Here is a 23,118-nt window from a genome sequence, read left to right as displayed (position 1 = left end):
ATATGGAAAAATAATAGAGGCAGGATCAAATACGAAACTCTACAGAGGAATAAAGATGCAGGTGGTTTGGCTCTACCTAATCCTATGCTGTATTTTTTGTCAGCCCAACTACAGCATTTCAAGGGGTGGGGAGTATTAGGCGACTTGGGAGGGAAAAGTGGTTGGCTGATGGGATGGGCATCAAATAGGTATCCCCCATTAGCAGCTATAGAAGGAGAGATAAAAGGAGAAATGGGGCGTATTCCAACTTTACAAATTATGAGGAAAGTATGGGGTAAGGCAAAAAGTATTTTTAGGAATAACGGGATTAATGAATATTTCACCTCTGTGGAACAATTCAGCACTTCATGAATTGGGTGGCCTGAATGGATTCTCACAGTGGGAAAATAAAGGAATATGGAATTTAGGCCATGTTTATTCTAATGGGATTTTAAAGCAATATCAGCAGCTGTGCTCTGAATTTGGGCTGCCCTCTTCACAGTTCTACAAGTATTTGCAGTTTAGGCATGCATTGGAAGCTCAGTCCAAACCGGTGACGTTTGTATCCAATCAGACATTAAGCACAGTGGTTAATGCAGGATCAGTAAAGGGAGCGATCTCCATGGTATATCAAGCCTTAAAAGTAAGCAACATTGGGAAAGAGATGTGGGTGAAATTACGGATGAACAGTGGGAGGAGGTGTTAGGCCTCACCCCTAACTTATCTCTTAGTGAAGCGGCGCGGCTATCCCATTTGTATTTAATACATAGAGTGTACAAGACCCCGGTGTTTTTACATAAAATAGGTTGTAGAGATAGCCCGGCTTGTCCAAAGTGTGGAAGTGCTGAGGCAGATCTACTTCATATGTTGTGGACATGCCCCTCACTGACATCGTATTGGAAGGCTGTAATATACCTTGTAAATAAAGTATATAGTGCTAATCTTGCTCTAGACCCTAGGCTGTGCCTTTTAGGCATAATACCGGGGGATAATATTCAATCTGTTATAGCCACTGGAATAGGGAGAATGCTATACCAGGCAAGGAAAACGTTAGCGGCGAAATGGATCCAATCAGTACCTCCAGATATTTCAGAATATGTCTCTAAATTAAACATGGTGATTCGCTTGGAAAGGGGGGTATACCAAAAAAGGAAAAATCTGTCCAAATTTGAGGCGATATGGGGAAGCTGGATTGATAATTCTGGATGCTGTAGTCCTTGGTTGGCGCTTACAAGAAGTTTTCTGTGTGCTAGGTGAGTGTACTGAGTGTGGAAGATAAATATGATTCCGAAGTAAATACGAGGTGGGGGGGAGTCCACAGTGGTTGATATACGTGATGAGTGTATGCCAAAACTGGTTGCTGATCGACCTAAAAGGAGTTGTGATATGGCTGAATGTGGATATGGATGCTTGGAGGAGATACTATATGGGTAAATAGGGGTTTGGTGGATAGAGTTGGGCGATGGATTGCTAATGAGTATTGCGGTGATGAAGGGAGATTGAAGGGAGATTGATATAAATATGTCCTGCTTTTGTAGGGTTGGGGCGGAGGGGGGGGTTAAGGGGGTTACTCGTTAATGGGAGGTTTTATTAAAGACCTTAAAGATGTCTATACTATATGTCTTTTTGCTTGGAAGTATGATTTGACTATGCAGCCATTTGTTTTGTACTATATTTATTGTATATGACTGACAATGGAAATTATTTTTGTCAACAAAACATGACATAATGATGTTAAAAAAGACTGAAAACTGATAATAAAGAGTTATCTGATTAAAAAAAAAAAAATGTGACAGGGTGTCATAAAAAAGGCCATCAAAATCTGCCTTCCAGAAACCATATGGCGTTCCTTTCCTTGTGCGCCCTGCCGTTTGGTCATACAGCAGTTTACAACCACATATGGGGTGTTTCTGTAAACTACAGAATCGGGGCCATAAATAATGAGTTTTGTTTGGCTGTTAACCCTTGCTTTGTAACTAGAAAAAATATATTAAAATGGAAAATCTGCCAAAAAAGTGAAATTTTGAAATTGTATCTCTATTTTCCATTAATTCTTGTGGAACACCTAAAGGGTTAACAACGTTTGCAAAATCAGTTTTGAATACCTTGAGGTGTGTAGTTTCTAGAATGGGGTCATTTTTGGGTGGTTTATATCATGTAAGCTTCACAATGTGACTTCAGACCTGAACTGGTCTTTAAAAAGTTGGTTTTTTTAAATTTCTGAGAAATTTCAAGATTTACTTCTAAACTTCTAAGCCTTGTAACGTCCCCCAAAAATAAAATTTCATTCCCAAAATGATCCTAACATGAAGAAGACATATAGGAAATGTAAAGTAATAACTATTTTTGTAGGTATTAATATGTATTATAGAAGTAGAGAAATTGAAACTTGGAAATTTGCAAATTTTTCCCAATTTTTGGCAAATTTGGCATTTTTTTAATGAATAAAAATGAATTTTTTTTACTCCATTTTACTAGTTTCATGAAGTACAATATGTGACAAAAAAAACAAACTCAGAATGGCCTGGATAAGTCAGAGCGTTTTAAAGTTATCACCACAATGACACTGGTCAGATTTGCAAAAAATGGCCTGGTCCTGAAGGTGAAAATTAGCCCGGTCCTTAAGGGGTTAATGAATTGCTGTAGTGTCAGATGCACCATGCCAGATCAAAAAAATGTCGTCGATGTAGCGAGCCCAAAATATGACCCGGTCAATTGACACATTCCGATCTGACATGAAGAGCTCCCTCTCCCACAGCCCCGGGAACAGATTAGGCTACTTTCACACTCTCGTTTTGGCTTTCCGTTTGTGAGATCCGTCATGGGCTCTTACAAGCGGTCCAAAACGGATCAGTTTTGCCCTAATGCATTCTGAATGGAAAAAGATCTGCTCAGAACTGGCGCCGATGCTGTCACCACGCTGGTGGGACAGCTGATGCTTTGCATATTCCTAGGCAAACTATATAGCTCCTGATGATCTTGGTTAAAAGAAACGCGTCGAGCTAGGACATGCTGCTGGATACTTATGAAGCTGAGCTATTGATGTAGTTTCTGAGCCCTATTAGTACAGAGGATCGGTCCCTTCATCTGTCATCAAAACCAAGTACTATACAGATGTATTGGGATTCCCTCCTTGTATTCCACATATAGGGTTATTTATAAATCCCCTAGTTTATGTGGGGCACCCTTGTGGATCTAGTTTGACTTGGTTCTTTTCACTGCGCCAGTTGAGCCTCAGGTGTACAGTCGTGGCCAAAAGTTTTGAAAATGACACAAATATTAGTTTTCACAAAGCTTGCTGCTAAACTGCTTTTAGATCTTTGTTTCAGTTGTTTCTGTGATGTAGTGAAATATAATTACACATACTTCATACGTTTCAAAGGCTTTTATCGATAATTACATGACATTTATGCAAAGAGTCAGTATTTGCAGTGTTGGCCCTTCTTTTTCAGGACCTCTGCAATTCAACTTGGCATGCTCTCAATCAACTTCTGGGCCAATTCCTGACTGATAGCAACCCATTCTTTCATAATCACTTCTTGGAGTTTGTCAGAATTAGTGGGTTTTTGTTTGTCCACCCGCCTCTTGAGGATTGACCACAAGTTCTCAATGGGATTAAGATCTGGGGAGTTTCCAGGCCATGGACCCAAAATGTCAATGTTTTGGTCCCCGAGCCACTTAGTTATCACTTTTGCCTTATGGCACGGTGCTCCATCGTGCTGGAAAATGCATTGTTCTTCACCAAACTGTTGTTGGATTGTTGGAAGAAGTTGCTGTTGGAGGGTGTTTTGGTACCATTCTTTATTCATGGCTGTGTTTTTGGGCAAAATTGTGAGTGAGCCCACTCCCTTGGATGAGAAGCAACCCCACACATGAATGGTCTCAGGATGCTTTACTGTTAGCATGACACAGGACTGATGGTAGCGCTCACCTTTTCTTCTCCGGACAAGCCTTTTTCCAGATGCCCCAAACAATCGAAAAGAGGCTTCATCGGAGAATATGACTTTGCCCCAGTCCTCAGCAGTCCATTCACCATACTTTCTGCAGAAGATCAATCTGTCCCTGATGTTTTTTTGGGAGAGAAGTGGCTTCTTTGCTGGCCTTCTTGACACCAGGCCATCTTCCAAAAGTCTTCACTGTGCGCTCACACCTGCCTGCTGCCATTCCTGAGCAAGCTCTGCACTGGTGGCACTCCGATCCCGCAGCTGAATCCTCTTTAGGAGACGATCCTGGCGCTTACTGGACTTTCTTGGACGCCCTGAAGCCTTCTTAACAAGAATTGAACCTCTTTCCTTGAAGTTCTTGATGATCCTATAAATTGTTGATTGAGGTGCAATCATAGTAGCCACAATATCCTTGCCTGTGAAGCCATTTTTATGCAACGCAATGATGGCTGCACGCGTTTCTTTGCCGGTCACCATGGTTAACAATGGAAGAACAATGATTTCAAGCATCACCCTCCTTTTAACATGTCAAGTCTGCCATTTTAACCTAATCAGCCTGACATAATGATCTCCAGCCTTGTGCTCGTCAACATTCTCACCTGAGTTAACAAGACGATTACTGAAATGATCTCAGCAGGTCCTTTAATGACAGCAATGAAATGCAGTGGAAAGTTTTTTTGGGGATTAAGTTAATTTTCATGGCAAAGAAGGACTATGCAATTCATCTGATCACTCTTCATAACCTTCTGGAGTATATGCAAATTGCTATTATAAAAACTTAAAGGGAACCTGTCACCAGGATTTTGTGCATAGAGCTGGGGACATGGGCTGCTAGATGGCCGCAAGCACATCTGCAATACCCAGTCCCCACAGCTCTCTGCGCTTTTATTGTGTTAAAAAACCTTTTTGATCAATATGCAAATGACCTGATATGAGTCCTGTATCCGGAGATGAGTCAAGCGGAAAGGAGCCCAGCACCGCCCCGCGTCCTCCGAATCTCCTCCTTGCTGGCTGACGTCACAGAGCTGGAGCGCCGAAATCTCGCGATGTGTGAGCTAGCGCATGCGTAGTTCGTTCCCTGTGCTGATGCCAGCACAGGGAATGAACATGATGCCGACACTGCGCATGCGCTAGCTCGCGCATCGTGAGATTTCGGCGCTCCAGCTCTGTGACGTCAGCCAGCAAGGAGGAGATTCGGAGGACGCGGGGCGGTGCTGGGCTCCTTTCCGCTTGACTCATCTCCGGATACAGGACTCATATCAGGTCATTTGCATATTGATCAAAAAAAAATTTGAACACAATAAAAGCGCAGAGAGCTATGGGGACTGGGTATTGCAGATGTGCTTGCGGCCATCTAGCAGCCCATGTCCCCAGCTCTATGCACAAAATCCTGGTGACAGGTTCCCTTTAAGCAGCAACTTTTCCAATTTCCAATATTTATGTAATTCTCAAAACTTTTGGCCACGACTGTATGTATTTACTTAAACACAGTTTTTCTTCTTTCCCCTGACATTAAGGGCCCTGGCTGCAGTGAATCCTCTCGATCTTATCTGGCTTATCATTTTTCCATTCACTGGGTCCCCGTGTGGGGTGTTTTATGTTTGAAACACTCTGGGCTCAGTGTATAAAAACGTCAATCAGCCAAGATATGCGCATTTTTTCCCCTGTGGCAGTAACAGGTGGGTGGTGACGTATCAAGCATATACACTGCGTGCAGAATTATTAGGCAAATTAGTATTTTGACCACATCATCCTCTTTATGCATGTTGTCTTACTCCAAGCTGTATAGGCTCGAAAGCCTACTACCAATTAAGCATATTAGGTGATGTGCATCACTGTAATGAGAAGGGGTGTGGTCTAATGACATCAACACCCTATATTAGGTGTGCATAATTATTAGGCAACTTCCTTTGCTTTGGCAAAATGGGTCAAAAGAAGGACTTGACAGGCTCAGAAAAGTCAAAAATAGTGAGATATCTTGCAGAGGGATGCAGCACTTAAAATTGCAAAGCTTCTGAAGCGTGATCATCGAACAATCAAGCGTTTCAATCAAAATAGTCAACAGGGTCGCAAGAAGCGTGTGGAAAAACCAAGGCGCAAAATAACTGCCCATGAACTGAGAAAAGTTAAGCGTGCAGCTGCCAAGATGCCACTTGCCACCAGTTTGGCCATATTTCAGAGCTACAACATCACTGGAGTGCCCAAAAGCACAAGGTGTGCAATACTCAGAGACATGGCCAAGGTAAGAAAGGCTGAAAGACGACCACCACTGAACAAGACACACAAGCTGAAACGTCAAGACTGATTTTTCTAAGGTTTTATGGACTGATGAAATGAGAGTGAGTCTTGATGGGCCAGATGGATGGGCCCGTGGCTGGATTGGTAAAGGGCAGAGAGCTCCAGTCCGACTCAGACGCCAGCAAGGTGGAGGTGGAGTACTGGTTTGGGCTGGTATCATCAAAGATGAGCTTGTGGGGCCTTTTCAGGTTGAGGATGGAGTCAAGCTCAACTCCCAGTCCTACTGCCATTTCTGGAAGACACCTTCTTCAAGCAGTGGTACAGGAAGAAGTCTGCATCCTTCAAGAAAAACATGATTTTCATGCAGGACAATGCTCCATCACACGCGTCCAAGTACTCCACAGCGTGGCTGGCAAGAAAGGGTATAAAAGAAGAAAATCTAATGACATGGCCTCCTTGTTCACCTGATATGAACCCCATTGAGAACCTGTGGTCCATCATCAAATGTGAGATTTACAAGGAGGGAAAACAGTACACCTCTCTGAACAGTGTCTGGGTGGCTGTGGTTGCTGCTGCACGCAATGTTGATGGTGAACAGATCAAAACACTGACAGAATCCATGGATGGCAGGCTTTTGAGTGTCCTTGCAAAGAAAGGTGGCTATATTGGTCACTGATTTGTTTTTGTTTTGTTTTTGAATGTCAGAAATGTATATTTGTGAATGTTGAGATGTTATATTGGTTTCACTGGTAAAAATAAATAATTGAAATGGGTATATATTTGTTTTTTGTTAAGTTGCCTAATAATTCTGCACAGTAATGGTCACCTGCACACACAGATATCCCCCTAAAATAGCTAAAACTAAAAACAAACTAAAAACTACTTCCAAAAATATTCAGCTTTGATATTAATGAGTTTTTTGGGTTCATTGAGAACATGGTTGTTGTTCAATAATAAAATTAATCCTCAAAAATACAACTTGCCTAATAATTCTGCACTCCCTGTACATTCCACCCCTGACACTCAAGACCCTTGTATTAAAGTCCTCTGAGTGCAGTTATGTGGGTCTGCCACTGACAGGGGTTTTAAAGGGTTCATGAATCCCTTTCTTTTAGTACATACTAATAAAAGTTTTAGTTTTTAGCGCTTCTGTTTTTCCGTGATTTATCTCATCCCAGAGACATAATACCTTTACTACCTATATTGTTTGTGAATTGAATACAAAAGTAGATTCACAGAAGTACAGTACATACATTTAGAACAATACCCCCCCCCCCCCAACTCCTTTAAAGAGAGACGACACCCCCCTTTCCCCCAGCCCAAAATCAGTTATAAATATTATGTTATGATACTTGGCAAGTAATAATATAACCCTATATATATACATTCAATTATCTAGTTACGAATGGCAAGGCCATTCAGCAACTCCCATCCCGGTCATGCCAAGGCCTCTCCCAACTCCTAATATTTGTCCTAGTGCGGAAACTAGACCCCTCAAGCATTCTCTTGCCTATGCTCGTGATACTAATCCAGGAGATTCAAGCCATCTCCTCCAGATATTCAGAAATTTAGCCGGGCATCCTCTTTTCATATATATACCTCTTTCGTATCTCAGTATATTGTTCAGTCTACTTATAAATTCTAGTCTAGTGGGTGGGCACTGTTCTATCCAATGTTTGGCAATTAATATTCTAGCCTGGAATAGCATTCTCTGTACACACAACGATACACCACTATCTCCTCCTACCATGTCTGTAAGACTTAGAATACATACTGTAGGATCTCTCGATAGCTCGATTTGTGTCTGGGCAAGCATCCGCAAAACGCCCCTCCAAAATATTCCTAAGTTAGGACATTCCCAAAACATATGCATCAAGGAGGCCTCCTTCCCCGAGTTCAGTCGGATATCAATCTTGTGTAGAAATGCAGAGTTTTATACACTCTATGTATTAGATATAATTGGGATAGACGCTGAGCTTCACTAAGCGTTAAACAAGGGGTTAGAGCCAGGACATTGTCCCACTGTTCCTGCGTAATGGTCCCAGCATCACGCTCCCATTTATCTTTAATTGGTTAACAACCCGAGGAGGTAGATTTATAAAAATAAATGCCCATGCAAAACAGATATAAGTCCCTTAGAGCTGCCTCTACGCAATACCTGTTGAACTATCGGAGGAGAGGCTGAAATTGATATGCCCTCCTTAAACTGCGCCTGATACGCATGCCTCAACTGTAAGAATTTAAAGGGAGTCTTTCACCTAAACTGACCATTATAGAACACTAACACCATGATCTGCATTATAGTCCCCATATTGGAATACTACTTACCGTATAACTATCCGTCGCTTATTTTTGCTAAAAACACTTTTATTGAATGTCAATTAGGTCCTGAAGGTGCCCAGGGGCAGCATTCAAGCGGCCGGTGCCCAGGCCCCTCTTCGCTTTTCATATGAAACCCCTCCCCTTTCACCCCTCTGACCCACCCTAGGTTCTTCAGAAATCCAGTGCCGTTCACAAGAATCGCCGCGCCTGTGCACTTCATTCCCCATTATGGGGAGAGGCACAAGAGCGTTTAATGCACATGTGCCGGCCCGTACATCTAGCCGGACTTGTGCCTCTGCCCATAATGGGGAATGAAGTGCGCAGGTGCGGCGAATCTTGTGAACGGCGCTGGCACTGGATTTCTGAAGAACCTAGGGCGGACCAGAGGGGTGAAAGGGGAGGGGTTTCATATGAAAAGCGATGAGGGGCCTGTCATCATAAATTACGTTATGTAGCTGACTGACATTAGTGATGGGCTAATGTCAGCAGTACATAACAGTATGCTGTATAGGTCTCTGCCTGCCGCCGTTTTCTCAAAATAAACACTTTTTAAATATGCTGAGTTTCTAGGTGCTATGAGGGCATTGCTTCAGCACCTAGAGGCTCGGTCCACTCACCCTTTGGCACGCCCAGGTCCCGTTGATTGACTGGCGAGTTCTCCTCTTCGTCCAGTAAATCCCGCGCCTGCGCCGTCCCATTTACTATTCGGCGCAGTGAGTGAAGGACGCTCTCCTGCTGCCGGCCTCACTCATTGCGTCGGCTTCACTCACTGCGCAGGCGCCGGCCCGCTTAGTATTCGGCGCAGTGAGTGAAGGACGTGCTCAATGCACGTGCGCTGAATACTAAACGGGACTGCGCAGGCGAGGGATTTACTGGACGATGAGGAGAACTCGCCAGTCAATCAACGGGACCTGGGTGTGCCAAAGGGTGAGTGGACCGAGCCTCTAAAAGTGTTTATTATAAGAAAACGGTGGCAGGCAGGGAGTTATAAAGCATACTGTTATGTACTGCTAACATTAGCCCATCGCTAATGTCAGTCAGCTACATAACGTGATTTATGATGACAGAAACCCTTTAAGTTACAGCGACCAACTACTGATAAGGGGAGTTTACACCGGGCATTTACCTTGTCAATAAATTTATGGATCAGGGAGTCCATATTAACCTTAACATAGTCTATAATTTTCTGTGTTATCATTATCCCCAGATATTTAAAGCTATGGGCAATTTGTAGCTGAATCTGCGCCCAATCCATCTGTGGTGGAAGGGGATCAAGAGGGAGGATTATGGATTTATCCCAGTTAATTGTTAATCCAGACCGTTTTTCAAATTCAATAATGCATGTCATAATTGGGCGAATAGAGTATGCTATGTCTCCTGTATAAATAAGCATATCATTGGCATTCAGAGAGACTCTTTCCTCCCGAGGACCCAATGGAAACCCCTTCCAATCATATGATGCACGTAGAAGACAGGCCAGAGGCTCAATGGCTATGGCGAACAATAGACGGGATAGAGGACATCCATGTCTTGTTCCTCTATGCAGTGGAAACTGTGCAGATAGTTCCCCATTTGCCCTAATTCTAGCCACAGGAGAGCAATAGAGAAGCTGAACCCATGACATAAAACCCAACCCAAATCCCATAGCCCTCATGACCTCTCACAGATATTCCCATTTGACGCTGTCAAAAGCTTTGGCAGCGTCGAGGGAAATCACTGCACGGCAGCCCCCAGTGTCCATTGGTCTCTGGAGGTTGAAGAAGAGTCTCCAGAGAATAATGGAGGTACTCTTGTCCGGCATAAATCCTGACTGATGTTCATGTATAAGAGAGTTAATAACTTTATTCAGACGATTAGCTAATACCTTCGCCAGCATTTTCACATCTGTGGACAAGAGGGAGATGGGCCTATAGGAATCAGGTAGAGTTGGATCCTTTCCGGGTTTAGGTATCATCACCGCCTCACTCATAGACGCAGGCAATTTCCCCAATTGCAAAGCTTTTTAAATGTATCTAATAGATGAGGGAGAAGGGTTTCTTGGTAGCGTTTGAAGCGTTCAGTCGGTAGACCATCAGAACCCGGTGCCCTCTCGTTAGGAAAGGATCCAAGGGGTGCCTTAATTTCCTCCAGTTCTAAAGGCTCATCCAGACAGCGAGCCGTTTCCAACGACAACACCGGTAGGGTTATTTTGGCTATATAGGACTTAAGATTACTAGCGTCCATGTCCAATTTGGAAGTATACAACTCTTTATAGTGTCTATAAAACTCAGTGAGGATAACAGGAAGAGGAGTCCTCGGTAGAGCGATTTCCTTCTCTAGTTCTGATAGCCATTATTCTGTATGGACCCTCCTGTGCACGGACTACCCTGCCCAGAAAACTGGCCGCACTCTCCCCTGCTTCAAAATATTTGTCTCAAGAAGTGTTTATGGTTTGCTGTTTGTTTCAGATGATCCTTTAGTCTGTCCTGTGCCTCCTTCCACACCAACTCTGTCTGTGTGGGTGGGTCCCATATATAAGCAGCTTCAGAGTCCTTCACCTCCTGCTGCAAGGAGTCAGTAAACCCTCTATTCTTATTTTTCCACCTTTTTTTATTTTTTGTATGTATAAGCCTCGGACATAGGCTTTCATTGTATGCCAGACTGTCCCCATGGCCGCTGATCCTATATTGGAGAGAAACTCCCCAATCTGATCTGTAAGGGGTATCCCTCATCCAGGAGCTGAATCCAAAATGGATTAAGCCTCCAGAGAGAGGATCCCCCGCGTTCCCTACCCCTCATGAGCTGCATTTCTAATCGAATGGGGTAGGTATTCTAAACCTGTAATATAAGACGAAGCCTCCAAGGACCCAACAGGCAAGTCCATCCCGGAGAGAGAGTTATAAGATGTTGAGAAACAAGAATACTCCTGCACATCCGGGTGCCGGAGTCTCCACAAATCATGAAGGTCAAGTTTACGTAATGGCTTTGCCAATGAGGTATCTGGGGCACCCGTCTGAATGGGGTCCTGATGAAATTTATCTAGGGAAGGGTCTAGCAGAAGTATTGGAACTGGGGGGCCCTGTAGTACAGCTGTCATGACCTGTTTAATCACCATACAGGAGTATGGTGGCAGTATGTATATGGCAATGAGGAAAAAAGTATATATTATATATATATATATATATATATATATATATATATATATATAGTACAGACCAAAAGTTTGGACACACCTTCTCATTCAAAGAGTTTTCTTTATTTTCATGACTATGAAGGCATCAAAACTATGAATTAACACATGTGGAATTATATACATAACAAACAAGTGTGAAACAACTGAAAATATGTCCTATTCTAGGTTCTTCAAAGTAGCCACCTTTTGCTTTGATTACTGCTTTGCACACTCTTGGCATTCTCTTGATGAGCTTCAAGAGGTAGTCCCCTGAAATGGTCTTCCAACAGTCTTGAAGGAGTTCCCAGAGATGCTTAGCACTTGTTGGCCCTTTTGCCTTCACTCTGCGGTCCAGCTCATCCCAAACCATCTCGATTGGGTTCAGGTCCGGTGACTGTGGAGGCCAGGTCATCTGGCGCAGCACCCCATCACTCTCCTTCATGGTCAAATAGCCCTTACTTTCAAAGTTTTCCCAATTTTTCGGCTGACTGACTGACCTTAATTTCTTAAAGTAATGATGGCCACTCGTTTTTCTTTACTTAGCTGCTTTTTTCTTGCCATAATACAAATTCTAACAGTCTATTCAGTAGGACTATCAGCTGTGTATCCACCTGACTTCTCCTCAACGCAACTGATGGTCCCAACCCCATTTATAAGGCAAGAAATCCCACTTATTAAACCTGACAGGGCACACCTGTGAAGTGAAAACCATTTCAGGGGACTACCTCTTGAAGCTCATCAAGAGAATGCAAAGAGTGTGCAAAGCAGTAATCAAAGCAAAAGGTGGCTACTTTGAAGAACCTAGAATATGACCTATTTTCAGTTGTTTCACACTTGTTTGTTATGTATATAATTCCACATGTGTTAATTCATAATTTTGATGCCTTCAGTGTGAATCTGCATTTTTCATAGTCATGAAAATAAAGAAAACTCTTTGAATGAGAAGGTGTGTCCAAACTTATATATATAGAAACACGATGGCGGCACTGGATAATAAGAGCAGGCGGGTGCTAGGTCCAGGGATATAGCTGCTTACCCCTTGATGATAGAGAAGAAAACCGGACAGCACTCCAAGTAAAAAGCAAATGGTGTTTATTCACCCATGTGGAAGGCAACGTTTCAGCTCATACAAAGAGCCTTTCTCAAGCAATGAACACAGGTGCATCATGGGGTATATATAGTCCAACCCCTATCATATCACAATAAACGTCAATTAATACATTATACAAAAAATAAAGTGCAAGCAGTGCATATATATAGAACAATGTAAGGAAACATTTCTACCATCAAGTTTAACCTCTGAAAAGTAACCTTCAAAGGGCAAAGCCCTGTGTACAAGAATGCTAACCCCCCTAGCATGCATAGAATAGGTGGAATGGTAGGCGTGTGAGATCCACGGTTTATGCACTGGGATTTCTTGGATAGATGTGTTTCTACGAGACACAGTATGGCCAGTTGGCATTTTTGCATAGCCATAAAAACCGCCTGTCATTTTGTGGCATCTCCCAGGCCCCTGACATTCCAGACCAGAACCTGAGTCTTACCTGCCATTTTTAAGAAAAATACAGGGAAGCATCGGATATTTACATCTACATGGACTAATCAGTATCCAATGGCCAGCTATATAGACAAGTAGGTCGTCTCTCCGCAAATACCATCCCAATATACACAATGTAACAGAAAAAAAAACCCCAGAAAACAATCTTCCCTTTCGTCCCAAAAAGGGGACTGGAGGCACAAAAATTTCCTGAAGCCGTTAAACATGAAAAGACAGCGCCAGTAACCCATCCCTAACAGTGTAGTACAGTAAAACAAGTGTACCGTAAACATCGGGGTAACTTTTCCTAGAACATAGAACCCCAAGCAGCAACAATTCTAGTGCAACAAGCGGCTTCTTAGTCATACAGTATAAATATATTAGATAAGTGCAGATATCTAGCCTAACAAAAATATAGACTAAGGACAGCATTCTGTCAATATGTCCAACTAACGGGCAGCAAATCCTAGAAAAGAATGGAATAGTAACATACAGAAGGAAGTACACAGGTGGCAAAATACTCATCGTTATACTGCAACGGTCACTGTAGTCCACTGACAGTCCACTTCAACATATTTAGTCCCCTTGATTAGCCAGTCCCGGTAGATTCTCAGAGGGTGCTTTCATGCAGATTCATCCATCGGGTAGCATCTTCAGGCGATTAAAAAAAATGTATCTTCCCGCCACCGACCACACGCAGCTTGGAGGGGTAGAGCATGGAGTACTGCACATTTTTCAATCTTAGACATTCAGATACTTTGCCCGTCGTCTTTAAACCTCCTCCGAGAAGTCTGGGAAAACGGATATCTTATTGCCCTGGATAGTTAAATCCACATGGTCTCTTGCCTTGCGAAGAATAGTATCTCTGTCTTGGAAATGCTGGATCCTAAGCAATATTCATCTGGGGGGAACCCCCGGCTGTGGATGGCGGAATGGCACCCTGTGCGCCCTTTCTATGGCAAATAACGAAGACACAGAGTTTTGTACAAACTTATCTTTCAACCACTCCTCAAAGAATAATGTAGCATTAGTCCCTTCTGCCTTTTCTGGTACTCCCACCAAGCGAAAGTTGTTGCGGCATGATCTGTTCTCCAAATAGACTCGAACGGCCCATACCAAATCCAGAGTGTGGAGCAACTGCTCCCAAGGATGAGATGTGTCTGGACAAAGTGAAGGGAGAATAAAGAAAAACGGACGCCCTGCAGAAAGCCCTGCCTTCCCCCTCTCTCCCGACAGCTGAAACCTCCTGGAGGGGCCCAGCCTTGTGGGAACCAGGTAACCTGAGAAGGGGAGAGTGCTGGAAGGAGAGGAGCACTTGGGGCCAAATTCTTCTTCTTCTTCTATACTCACCTGTCTCCAGTCTCCTTGGTGGGAGTGCAGGCAGCTTTAAGGACTGACTGAAACTCCCGCTAGGAAAAAAGAGAAAAAAAACAGCAGACACTAATCTAAAACTGATTTAGCTTATTCCCTGTAGGAAGGGTATAGCTGGAGAGAGGAGCTCACACCTTTGTGCTTAGTGTCCGCCTCCTAGTGGCAACAGCTATACCCAAGGTCAAGCCTGTGCCCTCCAATGATACGGATGAGAAATATTGACTCAAATTTGTGACTATCATGAAGTACAATGTGTCACGAGAAAACAATCTTAGAATGGCTTGGATAAATAAGTATCCCAAAGCTATTACCACTTAAAGTGACACGTGTCAGATTTGCAAAAAATTGTCTGGGCAGAAGGGCGAAAACTGCTCCGGGGTAGAAGGGGTTAAGCTATTAGGTATATTGAATTCATTAGAAGGTTGTTTTAACACTTTCCTTTTCAGAGTTTAGTATACTTAATGTGTAGTAAGTGCCTACCATCTCCCGTAATAATATGTGTACATTGTTTTTTATGTTTAGGTGGCTTTGGCAGTAGGTTTAAATTTAAGGACATTCCTTAGGCTGAAGCCTAGCAGAGATAATAACACTATGAAAATTAACCTGCCAAATATTGGAGCCAAGTTGAGCTGGAATATCTCTGACCTTCAGACTTTAGTACCTTCATTCCAAGGTGAGTTTAAATACATTACACTCCATGTTAAGATTTCCATGATTATCCCTGTAGTTAAAGGGATTGTTCAGGGGGCAGAAATTCATTAGAAAGGGCTCAGAGTGGGATCAAAAAGTAAGATAGGATACTTACCGTGATTGTGACGGACTGAACCGTCAATGGGGCTTCTGGAAAGGCCTGAGGGCTAGCCTCCTTCCTACGGACTATGGCCCAGAACTATGAAGAACCCCCCTCAAGGAACTATTAACCCTGATTTATGTGTGGAGTTATAGGCCACATCTTTCCTATTGCCCATTTGTCATTGCAATTCATGCGATTCTCCTCTTCTTTTGTGTGGTGCCAAATCAATTAGAAGTATAAGTATGTGCGTGCCATACTACTTTCATAATGAGACCAGACACATAGTTGGTTTCATGAAAAAGCACTTCCTCCTCCCCCTGAGCCAGAACAAGAGAGCTTTATTCAAGTTACATTCACTTAAATAGCAGACATGACATCACAAAAGGGGTGTTCCTTAAGAAGAGACTATTGGCTCCTTAACCTGATAGGAGTGTTTTCAGCAACTTCAACTCTGAGTTCATAGGTAGATTTGAAAACTGCAACCTAACTTCCCCCTTCCTCCTCCCCTAGTGACCTTAATGCACACGTGGCTCATACATCTGTTTTGCGGCCATCTAGTGGACAAATGGACAAAAATTTGTACTACACAAAAATGTGTACTACAGAATGTTCACTATATATGACCTTCCTTATTGCTTCACCAGGTCCCCTCAACTCCCTTTCAGGTTTGCCTTCACCTTGTCCTATTTACCCCGCAACCATCAACAAGGTTTTATTTACTTCAGGATGGAATAATCTTTGACAGGGGCACAGCACATATACATAATGTGGGCATGGATGTATTAAACATTTTTAAAAACCATTTTACTAAAATGGAGAACTATATAACAGCCTGTTAAAACCAAATGCTAAAAACACTGTAGTCACTGAACCAGTTCCCAAAACATTATTCTGGCCACAATGTGATTAATTTCAGAAGTTTTCCCGTCAGTTTCTTCAGATCCTTGGTGATCCTTCCATCAGGGGCAGTGTTGTCCGGAATGTAGATGCAGCAGGAACTTCCAACGATCTTGTAGACCCCTCCTTTTTCTGCTGTCAAGGACCAGTCTGTTCTGTAGAGTCATCACTGAAAAAGAGCTCAGTTGTTCCACCATTCCCTTCGCAACATCACAGGTGTAATTCACAAATCTCTGTTGATTACAATAGAGATGTTAATGTAATCTACTTTTTTTTTTTTTTATTATTTTATTTACTACTAATCGTGGGAATTAATGACTCAAATCCTGCAACTATCTGACTTTTAGCTTTAAAGGGCTTCTGTCACCCCCCAAAAGTCATTTTTCGGCTAATTAAAATCCTTATAGTGCGATTATTCAATATATAGTGCTCTTACCCTTATCTGTTGTCTAGTTTCTTTAAAAACCGCACTTTTATAATGTTAATTACCTGGCTACCAGCAGGTAGGGCGGTTGCTTGCTGGTAGCCACCGCATCCTCCTTTCAAAAAAAGCCCCCTCCTCTGGCTGGCCCTGTCTGCGTTCTAAATCTCGCGCCTGCGCCGTACCGGTCTTCAGTCGGCGCATGCGCACTGATAGGAGGACGCTCGCTCGGCCGCTCCTTCCTCAATGCGCCTGCGCCGATGACGTCACATCTATACCATTTTTTTATACAAAGTTGGCATTTGACCGAGATATTTCTCTCACCCAGCATGGGTATATGTAAAATGACACCCCAAAACACATTGCCCAACTTCTCCTGAGTACGGCAATACCAGATGTGTGACACTTTTTTGCAGCCTAGGTGGGCAAAGGGGCCCACATTCCAAAGAGCACCTTTAGGATTTCACAGGTCATTTTTTACACATTTTGATTTCAAACTACTTACCACACATTAGGGCCCCTAGAATGCCAGGGCAGTATAACTACCCTACAAGTGACCCCATTTTGGAAAGAAGACATCCCAAGGTATTTCGTGATGGGCATAGTGAGTTCATGGAAGTTTTAATTTTTTGTCACAAGTTAGTGGAATATGAGACTTTGTAAGAAAAAAAATAAAAATCATCATTTTCCTCTAACTTGTGACAAAAAATAAAAAATTCGAAGAACTCGCCATGCCCCTCATGGAATACCTTGGGGTGTGTCTTCTTTCCAAAATGGGGTCACTTGTGGGGTAGTTATACTGCCCTGGCAATTTAGGGGCCCTAATGTGTGGGAAGTAGTTTGAAATCAAAATGTGTAAAAAATGACCTGTGAAATCCTAAAGGTGCTCTTTGGAATGTGGGCCCCTTTGCCCACCTAGGCTGCAAAAAAGTGTCACACATCTGGTATCGCCGTACTCAGAAGAAGTTGGGCAATGTGTTTTGGGGTGTCATTTTACATATACCCATGCTGGGTGAGAGAAATATCTCGGCAAAAGACAACTTTTCCCATTTTTTTATACAAAGTTGGCATTTGACCAAGATATTTATCTCACCCAGCATGGGTATATGTAAAATGACACCCCAAAACACATTCCCCAACTTCTCCTGAGTACGGTGATACCAGATGTGTGACACTTTTTTGCAGCCTAGATGCGCAAAGGGGCCCACATTCCTTTTAGGAGGGCATTTTTAGACATTTGGATCCCAGACTTCTTCTCACGCTTTAGGGCTCCTAAAATGCCAGGGCAGTATAAATACCCCACATGTGACCCCATTTTGGAAAGAAGACACCCCAAGGTATTCAATGAGGGGCATGGCGAGTTCATAGAATTTTTTTTTTTTTGCCACAAGTTAGCGGAAATAGATTTTTTTGTTTTTTCTCACAGTCTCCCTTTCCGCTAACTTGGGACAAAAATTTCAATCCTTCATGGACTCCATATGCCCCTCAGTGAATACCTTGGGGTGTCTTCTTTCCAAAATGGGGTCATTTGTGGGGTGTTTGTACTGCCCTGGCATTTGAGGGTCTCCGCAATTATTACATGTATGGCCAGCATTAGGAGTTTCTGCTATTCTCCTTATATTGAGCATACGGGTAATGAGATTTTTTTTTTTCCGTTCAGCCTCTGGGCTGAAAGAAAAAATGAACGGCACAGATTTCTTCATTCGCATCGATCAATGTGGATGAAAAAATCTCTGCCAAAAAAAAAAAAGGAGGGGAAAGGCGTCTGCCAGGACATAGGAGCTCCGCCCAACATCCATACCCACTTAGCTCATATGCCCTGGCAAACCCGATTTCTCCATTCACATCAATCGATGTGGATGAATAAATCATTGCCGGGATTTTTACTTATTTTTTTTATATACAAAGTGTTTGCCAAAGTATATAAACACCGCCGCCTCCTCAGCTCATATGCCTCGGCAAACGTATCTTTTACTGCAGAGGAGAAATCTCGTCTTGCAGCGCCGCATACAGCGACTTTTGTGTAATCTGACAGCAGCGCAATGCTTCTGTCAGAATGCACATCAGTGCTGCAGCTAGTCGATCGGTTGGTCCACCTGGAAGGTAAAAAGAAAAAAAAAGAAAAAAGAAAAAACCAGGCCGCAATGCAATAAATTTATTAACTTTATAATAACATTTGAACGGAACATATAAACTTTATTTAACTTTTTGAACTGAACGTTAACTTTTTTGCTTACCGGTGTTTTTTTTTTTTGTTTTTTTTTTTACTTTTATAGGACAAACCTCTCCTTCCCAATGGGACAATGTTCAAAGCGCCCAAAGATGTGGCGAAGTACATTATGCACTTTATCCCAGGTGAAAGGAGAGGTTTGCAGCAGCTGTGAGTGAAAGGGCCCTAATAGCCCTGTGTGCCTGTCCTGTGAGATGCAATCCCTATGCTAAGTGTACCTGTGTCAGGACAGAAATAGCGGGTGTCACGCCTTATTCCACTCCTGCTACAGACACGACATCTTTTTCGGGGTGACGGTTGGGTTGAGGTACCAGCAACGACATTGGGGAAATGTCGCTCGTGTAGACGGCTCACTACACTGGTGGTTGGGGCCACGGAACCTCCTAGATACAGGAGGTTCGCGATGATCTCTTCCTGAAATTTGAGGAAGGATCCTGTTCTCCCAGCCTTACTGTAGAGAACAAAACTATTGTACATCGCCAATTGAATCAAATATACAGACACCTTCTTATACCAGCGTCGGGAAACTAAATAGGGAGCCAACATCTGGTCATTGAAGTCCACCCCTCCCATGAGCGCATTATAGTCGTGGACTGAGAGGGGCTTTTCAATGACACTGGTTGCTCGTTCAATTTGTATTGTCGTGTCTGCGTGAATGGAGGAGAGCATGTAAACGTCACGCTTGTCTCTCCATTTCACCGTGAGCAGCTCTTCGTTACACAAGGCAGCCCTCTCCCCCCTTGCAAGACGGGTGGTAACAAGCCGTTGGGGGAAGCCCCGGCGACTAGGTCGCACGGTGCCACAGCAGCCAATCTGTTCTAGGAACAAATGCCTGAAGAGGGGCACACTTGTGTAAAAATTGTCCACATAAAGATGGTACCCCTTGCCAAATAAGGGTGACACCAAGTCCCAGACTGTCTTCCCACTGCTCCCCAGGTAGTCAGGGCAACCGACCGGCTCCAGGGTCTGATCTTTTCCCTCATAGATCCGAAATTTGTGGGTATAGCCTGTGGCCCTTTCACAGAGCTTATACAATTTGACCCCATACCGGGCGCGCTTGCTTGGGATGTATTGTTTGAAGCCAAGGCGCCCGGTAAAATGTATAAGGGACTCGTCTACGCAGATGTTTTGCTCAGGGGTATAAAAATCTGCAAATTTGTTGTTGAAGTGGTCTATGAGGGGCCGAATACTGTGGAGCCGGTCAAAAGCTGGGTGGCATCTGGGACGGGAGTTGGTGTTGTCGCTAAAGTGCAGGAAACGCAGGATGGCCTCAAATCGTGCCCTGGACATAGCAGCAGAGAACATGGGCATGTGATGAATTGGGTTCGTGGACCAATATGACCGCAATTCATGCTTTTTGGTTAGACCCATGTTGAGGAGAAGGCCCAGAAATTCTTAATTCGGAAACTTGGACTGGTTTCCACCGGAAAGGCTGGGCATAATAGCTTCCCTGGTTTGCGGTTATAAATTGAGTGGCATACCGATTTGTTTCTGCCACGACTATGTCCAAGAGCTCCGCAGTCAAGAACAGCTCAAAAAATCCCAGTGCCGAACCGATCTGAGCTGTCTCAACCCGAACTCCAGACTGGGCGGTGAAAGGGGGAACTACAGGTGCGGCTGAAGTTGGGGACTGCCAATCAGGGTTTGCCAGCACCACAGGGACTCTAGGGGCTCTACGGGCCTGTCTGTGCGGTGGCTGCGACGGGGTAACTATTGCATGTGCCACCGTACCAGCTTCAACTGCCCTTCTGGTGCTCGCCACTTCACCATGTTATACGGCAGTGCTGGTACTAGGTCCAGGGAGGGCTGCTCTGCTGGTGTATGCCTCACCACGTAATCCGACAGCGCCAGCCCCACTCTGCTGCTCTTGAAGCGGATCCTGCGCAACCTGTGGTCTAGCAACAAGGGGCCAGGTACGCCTGGTGCTATCAGGGACCTCAACCTCCTCGTCCGAACTTTGGGTCAGGCTGCCACTGCTTTCTACAGGTTCATATTCTGACCCGCTAGATTCATCAGATGAGGGTTCCCATTCCTCATCCGACTGGGTCAGAAGCCTGTAGGCCTCTTCAGAAGAATACCCCCTGTTTGACATTTGGACTACTAAATTTAGGGGTATTCCCTGAGACTACCCAAGAAAAAAAGCAAGCCTGTCTTACAAATGGGAGGCTAGCGAAGTACCGGAGGCCGCTGTGATTGATGAAAAATATCAAAACGTATTTTTTTATCGCCGCAGCGCTTGTAAAGTGATTGTGCAGTGATCAAAAAAAATATATATTTTTTGTCACTGCGGCGGAGTGGGCGTGGGTGAACGCACGTGTGGGCGACCGATCAGGCTTGATCGGGCAAACACTGCATTTTGGGTGGAGGGCGAACTAAGGTGACACTAATACTATTATAGATCTGACTGTGATCAGTTTTGATCACTTACAGATACTATAAAAGTACAAATGCTGATTAGCGTTATCAGCGAATCAGTGACTGCGGTGCGTTGGGCTGGTCGCTAACTGACGCTAACTACCTAACCAAGGGGCCTAAACTATCCTAAAACCTAACAGTCAATACTAGTGGGAAAAAAAAAGTGACAGTTTACACTGATCACTTTTTTCCCTTTCACTAGTGATTGACAGGGGTGATCAAGGGGTTAATTGGGGTGATGGGGGGGTGATCTGGGGGCTAAGTGTGGTGTTGGTGGGTACTCACTGTGATGTCTGCTCCTCTGCTGGATCCAACCGACCAAAAGGACCAGCAGAGGAGAAGAGAAGTCATTTAAGACCTTATATTTATAAATATAAGGTGTTAGGCTACTTTCACACTAGCGTTCGGAGCGGATCCGTCTGATGTTTCATCAGATGGATCCGCTCCTATAATGCAGACGTTTGCATCCGTTCAGAACGGATCCGTCTGCATTATTACTTAGAAAATTTTCTAAGTCAGAAAGTAGCCTAAGCGGATCCGTTCAGACTTTACATTGAAAGTCAATGGGGGACGGATCCGCTTGAAGATTGAGCCATATTGTGTCATCTTCAAGCGGATCCGTCCCCATTGACTTCCATTATAAGTCTGGACGGATCCGCTCGCCTCCGCACGGCCAGGCGGACACCCGAACGCTGCAAGCAGCGTTCAGGTGTCCGCTCACTGAGCGGAGGCTGAACGCTGGCAGGCGGATGCATTCTGAGCGGATCCGCCTCCACTGAGAATGCATTAGGGCCAGACGGATGCATTCGGGGCCGCTCGTGAGCCCCTTCAAACGGAGCGCACGAGCGGACACCCGAACGCTAGTGTGAAAGTAGCCTTAGATGGCTTGTGATTTGATTTTTTTTTTAAATCAGCAACCTGCCAGCGACGATCATTGGCTGGCAGGTTGCTGACGAAATAGTCCTCTAACTTTTGCCTTTGAGCGAAATCTCGCGTCTCGCGAGATGACGCGTATATGCTTGACTCTGCCTGCAGCTGCCGCCTCCGGAACGCGATCCTGCGTTAGGCGGTCCGGAGGCGGTTAAAGAAACTAGACAACAGATAAGGGTAAGAGCACTATATATTGAATAATAGCACTATAAGGATTTTAATTAGCCCAAAAATGAAAAATGACTTTTGGGGGGTGACAGAAGCCCTTTAAATTCATCAAACTCTTTTACAGACTCCATGTATACATGTGAGTCAAAGGATGTAGGGAGGGACCTCCTTAGTCGTGACCGGACATTGTGTTGCTTACTGATTTGATCTCACTCAGGAGGTGAGAATAGAACAAATAGCATCAGGTCTTGATCAGGGTACATTGGCCACTTCATTCCACCTGCATCCCGGGTCGGAGTTTCAAATCTCCACAAAATCACCAGATATCTGCGTTTTTGATCATTTTGGTTGATAAACCAACTGTCGGGAACAATCGGAGTCATAACTTATTCAGCTGAATTATGTTAGAACAATATCCTGGAGGGAAAACGCCAAAGGGCTTTCCTGTATAAAATCCTGTCTCTAAGGCCAGTTTGTCTTTATATTTTTAAATTGGCCAAATATATAATGGCAACTATAGGTAAGGATGTAGGAGCCACAGATGCAACTGAACTTTGAGGTTTCTCTCTTACCAACTTTCTAAATTTGCCTAGGGGATCTTTGTCACTTTACACATGCTCCTAACACATATATCCCCAAATCCTGTTGGATAGGATTTCTAATGGACAGGAACAGAGGATTACACATTATGTTTACAACTGTTTGGTGGTGTTTCCCTCAGG

General features: G+C 43.9%; 1 protein-coding gene across 1 annotated transcript in view; it reads left to right on the top strand.

The window, feature by feature from the left end:
• The window catches only part of MVK (mevalonate kinase), a 57,581-nt gene that overhangs the window by 15,545 nt on the left and 18,918 nt on the right, over positions 1 to 23,118 (top strand). The window contains exon 3 of the mRNA XM_040416590.1: positions 15,065 to 15,215. Within this exon, the coding sequence (XP_040272524.1) occupies positions 15,065 to 15,215 (151 nt within the window). The remainder of the gene's footprint in view (positions 1 to 15,064; positions 15,216 to 23,118) is intronic.

The sequence above is a fragment of the Bufo bufo genome, chromosome 2 (assembly GCF_905171765.1).
Source record: "Bufo bufo chromosome 2, aBufBuf1.1, whole genome shotgun sequence".
NCBI lineage: Eukaryota > Metazoa > Chordata > Amphibia > Anura > Bufonidae > Bufo > Bufo bufo.
The sequence above is the reverse complement of the archived record's forward strand: the minus strand, read 5'-3'. Positions and strand labels throughout refer to the sequence as shown.